This window comes from Cicer arietinum, chromosome 6 (genome assembly GCF_000331145.2).
Source record: "Cicer arietinum cultivar CDC Frontier isolate Library 1 chromosome 6, Cicar.CDCFrontier_v2.0, whole genome shotgun sequence".
NCBI classification, from domain to species: Eukaryota; Viridiplantae; Streptophyta; class Magnoliopsida; order Fabales; family Fabaceae; genus Cicer; species Cicer arietinum.
In genome coordinates, this window is record NC_021165.2 from 66,021,114 (window position 1) to 66,027,314 (window position 6,201).

At 31.3% G+C, this 6,201-nt stretch overlaps 2 protein-coding genes across 2 annotated transcripts in view; one reads left to right on the plus strand and one right to left on the minus strand.

Annotated features, from left to right (window-relative positions):
- The window catches only part of LOC101505044 (isovaleryl-CoA dehydrogenase, mitochondrial), a 6,715-nt gene extending 3,114 nt beyond the window's left edge, over positions 1 to 3,601 (minus strand). Inside the window, exons 1-10 of the mRNA XM_073369720.1 lie at positions 3,265 to 3,601; positions 2,864 to 2,947; positions 2,707 to 2,764; positions 1,827 to 1,951; positions 1,691 to 1,735; positions 1,053 to 1,101; positions 859 to 968; positions 433 to 509; positions 145 to 195; positions 1 to 55 (exon numbers count right to left, since the gene is read on the minus strand). Coding sequence (XP_073225821.1) covers positions 1 to 55; positions 145 to 195; positions 433 to 509; positions 859 to 968; positions 1,053 to 1,101; positions 1,691 to 1,735; positions 1,827 to 1,951; positions 2,707 to 2,764; positions 2,864 to 2,947; positions 3,265 to 3,390 — 780 coding nt within the window. The 5' untranslated portion in view covers positions 3,391 to 3,601. The remainder of the gene's footprint in view (positions 56 to 144; positions 196 to 432; positions 510 to 858; positions 969 to 1,052; positions 1,102 to 1,690; positions 1,736 to 1,826; positions 1,952 to 2,706; positions 2,765 to 2,863; positions 2,948 to 3,264) is intronic.
- A 2,240-nt stretch (positions 3,602 to 5,841) lies between these two features.
- The window catches only part of LOC101490834 (uncharacterized), a 4,443-nt gene continuing 4,083 nt past the window's right edge, over positions 5,842 to 6,201 (plus strand). The window contains exon 1 of the mRNA XM_012717314.3: positions 5,842 to 6,130. Coding sequence (XP_012572768.1) covers positions 5,957 to 6,130 — 174 coding nt within the window. The 5' untranslated portion in view covers positions 5,842 to 5,956. The remainder of the gene's footprint in view (positions 6,131 to 6,201) is intronic.

Here is a 6,201-nt window from a genome sequence, read left to right on the forward strand (position 1 = left end):
TTTCCCTAGAACATTTTCTTCCGGAACAAAGCAATTCTCAAAGACAAGCTCACATCTGCCCACAAAATTCCATCTTATCAGTAAAATTAAGTGGTTCGAAATTAATTAAATATAGAAAGTTTTACATGGAACATGCGTACATACGTATCACTTCCTCGCATCCCTAGTTTATCCAATTTCTGGGCAGTACTGAATCTGTTGTCAACAAACAGCAACCATTGTCAGGTTTTCATCTTTCATTTCAAATTTTCTCGCTGTAATAAAATGATTTATCATATAAGCACGGCCTCATCGTTTCAACCATGTGAGCAGATTTTTTTGTACTTTCTCTGATATTAATTGTTTGTTTGTCATCAGTAATCACGACTCCCTTTTTTTTTCAACCCAATATCGCATAACTTGTTGTCAAGGTTCAGTAGTCAGTACAATTACCCGGGCATTCCTTTCTCAATGATGAATGCCGTGATTCCTTTTGACCCAGCTGTTATGTCTGTTTTTGCATATACAACCTGATTCAATTCAACACAATCAAATGTGGGCTATGTATTCTCAGTATATGTGATACATATGCGCAATTAGATATGCGAAATGTGATCTACATTTTAAATATCTAAACACTTGGAACCAGCATTTGTTAAATCATTTTTACGCATGTGTGATATAATAAAGCCTTATGAAATATTGATATTTGTCTTTGTTATTTTGCAATCAGGTCCATAGATCACGACAATGGTATGTCGTTACGCCGAAAAACCATTTAAATTACAAATTGAGGCAACATTTCCCTTTTCACTTTCTAAAAATCAAACATGAACGCGGACAATACAGATAACATGGAAAAAAATTGAAGAAACATACTAATGTTTGAGCCGATGGTCCATTAGTACACCACATCTTGTTCCCATTAAGTACATAGCCACCATCTACGCGATCAGCCTTGCATTTCATGCTGACAACATCAGATCCAGCTGCAGAAAATACAAACTCACTTGGCAAAGTCCGTGGAATATCTAAATATTTAAGATACTGCTATTTAATTTCACATATCTTACAATTGGGCTCACTCATTGCCAAAGCTCCCACATGATCACCGGAGATAAGCTTCAATTTTGAAGAGGGTAAAATAACATGTCAGCCTTAACTATAGATGGATAGACAGACAAATAGACACATAAAAGTTGAGAATGGCTATTAATGAAGACAAGAAATAGGTGGAAAGCTACGACTAATTACGAGCGTTTTTGGTTGATAAGTCAAACATTACACATATTGGCTACAGAAATGTTGGTTAATGCAGCTCAGACACGTGGTTTGTGAAGTGTTATAGTTGGTTAATAAATATATCAAGCATCGCAGCTCATTAACCATCTACAAAATTTCATTAACCACAAATTTGAACGTGATTAAGCCCTTTTAAGTGTTCGAGTCTAAGTGTTCGAGTCTAAATGTAGTTGGACCACCTGAAATTGTGGTTAATAACATTTAAATTCATGGTTAATAAAGTTCAGTTGATGGCTAATGCGTTATTCAATTTTGACATACCCCTTAACCACTAATTAAACTGCGTTAACCACTAATGTTGTTCAAGTAACATTATTGCATTGCCAATAGGGCAAGGCAAAAAATATTGCATTGAAAAAGTGGAATTAAATAAGATTAAACTAGGCAGAACTAGAGTCTAGCATAGAACCTTTGGCAAGTATTTCTGTTTCTGAGCATGGTTTCCATTCCTCACCTAAACAAAGCAGAAGGTAGAAAACCTGATGATTCGTTTGAAAATCGTCTAGCATAAAATGAAAGAGACTTAAGTTCCCTTCAATTATTACCAGCTGATTGATACATAGGTTAGAATGAGCACCATAAGAAAGACCAACAGATCCTGAAGCACGACTAATCTCTTCCATTGCAATACAATGATATAAGTAACCTAGACCAAGCCCTCCATACTCCTCTGCAAATAAGCAGAAATAGAATTGGAAAAAGTTTGTTGGAATAAAAGACGTGATCATATTGCAAAGAAGCCAAGTATACTAATGAGAAGTTCAAAACACTTAAAGAAGAACAATTTCAAAGATATCAAGGTCCTAGACCATAAAATACCATTTGTGGAAAAATGAAAAAGGATAACAATTTGTGAATAGGTGAATGAATTCTACTCTAAACCTGCAAAATAAATTAGTATCTACATTAGACACCATTTTTTATCATTGAAAGCCACGTATTTCAGAAAGAATTGCTGCATTAGCATTTATTATCTTCACTATCTCATAGAGTATAAAAGAGGAAACGTGTCAAATGAAAATCACAGTAGCAGATAAAACCAACAGCTTAAAAATCTAAAAATGAAGTCATTTAACATATCAGAAAATGAATGCAGCAAACCAAGGAAAGTAGAGTAACTACCCAACTTGGTACTTGAAACTATAGAACTGAACCAACCTAGTCTTCCATATTATCAATTGCAAAATGTTAGTCAGGTTCATCCCTCCGTTAGTATTTGGGATGAATTTGAAACTAAGTGAATAATGTCATAGATACATCTGATAATAGATCCTGACAAATGGACGAACTTGACTATCAGTTTGCAATTCCATAGACTATTTTGAAATATTAATAATATGGGGGACTAGGTTTATATAGTCCTACAATTTCAGGATCAACTTTAGTATTTACTCGACAAAAATTATAAATATATAAAAAGATTACCTGGTGCAGTAATCCCATGGAGATTAAACTCTCCCATACTTTTCCACAAGTTAACTTCCTAAAATTAGATCAAAACACAATCAGTGTGTTAAACTACACTATGAGGTATGTACTGTTCATGAAGATGATTGAAAAATAAATAGATCATGATACAAACCTTTGGAAAATAATTAGTGTGGTCAATTTTGGAAGCATGAGGGGCAATATGTTCAGTTGCAAATTGAGCAACACTCTCTTTAAACTGTAACAACAAGTAGAAACTTTAAAACCCTTCAAAGCATAAACATAGTTCAACTTTAAAGAAGCAATTAAACTAAATCAAAATCATCTGATAAATTGAAACAAACCAAGTTGAATTAATAGAGAATTGAAGAAAACCCAAATGAAAAAGTTCAAATTTTTATGAATACAGAAAAATGGGATCAATCATTTTGACCAAGTTGAAGTAATAGAGGACCGAAGAAAAAACAAACGAAAAAGTTAAAAAATTTATACATACAAAAAAGTGGGGTCAATGATTTTGACCAAGTTGTGAGATAAAGTAGTAATGAGGGAAACCTGTATTTGAGTGTCATCGAAGAGGAAGGAGGTGGTGGAAAAATAAGCAGCATAGTGAGAGTTAGAAGAATTAGTTCTGAAAAGAGAAGAAAAAATGAAGCGTGCTGTGTTGATTCTTCTATGCATCTTGTCTTTGCAGCAATAATCAAACGGTGTGTGATGTGATTATAGTATGTGTCTGTTCGGATTTCAAGGCAAAAAAAGAAAGAAAGAAGATACTAATAAAATATTGAATAAAGAAGTATGGTATATAGATTTGGATGTAAAGGTTTTGGTAGTTGAGATAAGAACAACTATAACTATTATCTGAGATGAATCAGACATTGGTAGGATCAGATGATTATTTTTATCACGAAACCTTTCTCACATTATGATTTTTTTTTTTTGTTGAAACATGAGGATTACTTTGTCATCTTTTATTTGTTATTATTATCTTTTGGATTATTGTCTATCTAAGTTTTTTATTTTTTGTAATCTAGTGTTTTATTGAGCTTTTTTAGAAACTTATAGAGAGGAAATACAATAAGCATGTGCCTATGAGAAATAAAGCAGGAGAAAAGTAAAAAAAATAAAAAAAATATCCTAAAATTGGAGTATAAACTTCAACTATATTTTGTTAAAATATCAATGGTCTAATTAGTCTCTCTAAAGACATGAATCTGGACTATAGAAGTAGAGTTATCATATACCTGATCACAAGACATAATGAATATATAATAAACATTTATTTCAGGCAATTTTCAAGTTATGAAAATATATCCATAACCCCGAAGGGTAGTTGCAAAGACCATAATAAAATTTCCCCCATCAGCTCTAAGATCAAAGAACTTAAATATCTTCTCATTTATCCTACTCCAAATATTATCTAGAATTACTCCAAATAACAAAAGTTACGAATAACCATGACTAGTAGATACATCAACAAGATTCTTACATAATCGGTCTTTCCAATTCAAATCACCAAAGAAGTTAGACATAGTATTTGGGATAAAATCATTTCAAATCTCCTTCATATAACTACAGTCTCCAAGGGTATCGAAGTGTGATTCAGCCACAATATTACACAAAGGACATAACTTGAAATTTATCTTTCTCCTTTGAAATCAACTACCATTAGTTAATAGTCATGTAGAAGTAACCAATTGATGATTCTTCAAATAACTCAAATGTTATAGGAGATTCTCTCAAATAGATTTATCTTAGGCAAAATTTATTCGGAAGAATCACTCTTTCGATTGGGGATCACAGATGCAAAAAGAGTTTTCGATAGTTAAAAACTAAATTGAACACAACTCTAGTGTTAGCAATTTCGGATCCAATTGTATGATTTGAAGTCTTTCACATAACCTCTTTGAATGACTTAAGGTGTGTCTTAATGCAAAACAAACAAGGTGATAGCTTATGCTTCCTACCAGCTGATACCCTTATGAACAAAAAAATTATTCTACCAATAATATTTGCCTTCAAGATTTGGAAACACTATTTGTATGATGTACGTTTTGATGTCTTTATCAAAAATTTAAAATGCCTATTTGACCCAAAAAATAGCTCAATATGAGACAACGTAGATGAATGAAGTTCATCAAATATTATGATTTCGAATTAAAATATCATTTGAGTGAAGTCAATATAGTGGTGAATGCAAAAATCTCTTTACATCTATCTCCCATGCGTGAGTGTTGGAGGCGATGTATGTGGTGTAATTGACTATGTAGGATTTGCATAACAAATTACAATTCGCTTAGTGCATCAAACTTTAAACACATTAAGACTTGAAGATGTCAATAAATTCGATGTTGTGTTACTTATGCCTTTATGCCTTGGAGACATTTTGTATGTGTTGGTTATGATATTTTGGAGATCGTGTAATAGTTAAATGTATGTTATTGTAATTTTTTGACGTTGGAAGAACCACATGTGAATAATTAATTATGTGAGATTCATGTTATTTTTTAGATAAATAATATAAGTGTTACAATTACGATCTTTAAATTTATAAAAATATTTCATTTTAATTATAATTAGAAATGACAATTTATTTCATTATATGTAATGCAACAGATTTACAATATTCACCTTCACATTTAAAGACTAATCAATTGATAATGAAGAATATTTTAGCCATAATCATAAGTTAAATTTTTTTAGATAGATTAACATATTATAACTTTTTTGACTCACAATTATAATTTAAAAAAAAAAATCATATATATAATTGATTCTAATTGTTTAACATGTCAAACATATTACACTTAAAAAAATTATACCTAAATTAAATTAAAATTTCAAATAATTTTTAAAACTAAAAACAAGGAATTTCTGACATTAACTTTTTTATTTTTCATAAATCTCAACATTAACTAGGGCATAAACACAAATACATGACAATAATTTTGAGAACAAAACTTGAGTGTATTTCTTTTAAGTAGTTTTTCGTAAATTTTTAAATTTAATTAATTATAATTTTCTGGACAAATTTATTTTACGTTAACAACCACCAATTTTTTTCCAAATTTTAAACGCTGTTATAAATTGAAGAAATGGAGGCAAATTTTATGATATTAAAGAAAAATTGAAATGCTAAAGAAAAAGTTTTAGAAGTGAACACTAGAGTGAACAGAATAGACCTTGGCTCGATGGTTTGAACTTTGAATTTGAACCACAAACCTCACTTCCAAAACCCTAACGAACCATGTCTTCTTCCCCTTCATCATCCAAATCCAAATTCTCTGTCTATCAAAACCCTAATTTATCCGCTGTTCTCACCTCCAACAGTCTTCAACCTTCCAATTACACTTTCATTTCAATCCTTACTTTCTTCTCTGCCTCCGCATTCGCCTTTCTTGCCATCACCTTCAGGTACCACTCTTTTCCCCAATCATCGTTATTCGTTCCATCATTTAAAATGCCTAAATTTCGCTTTTTATTATTGTAGGG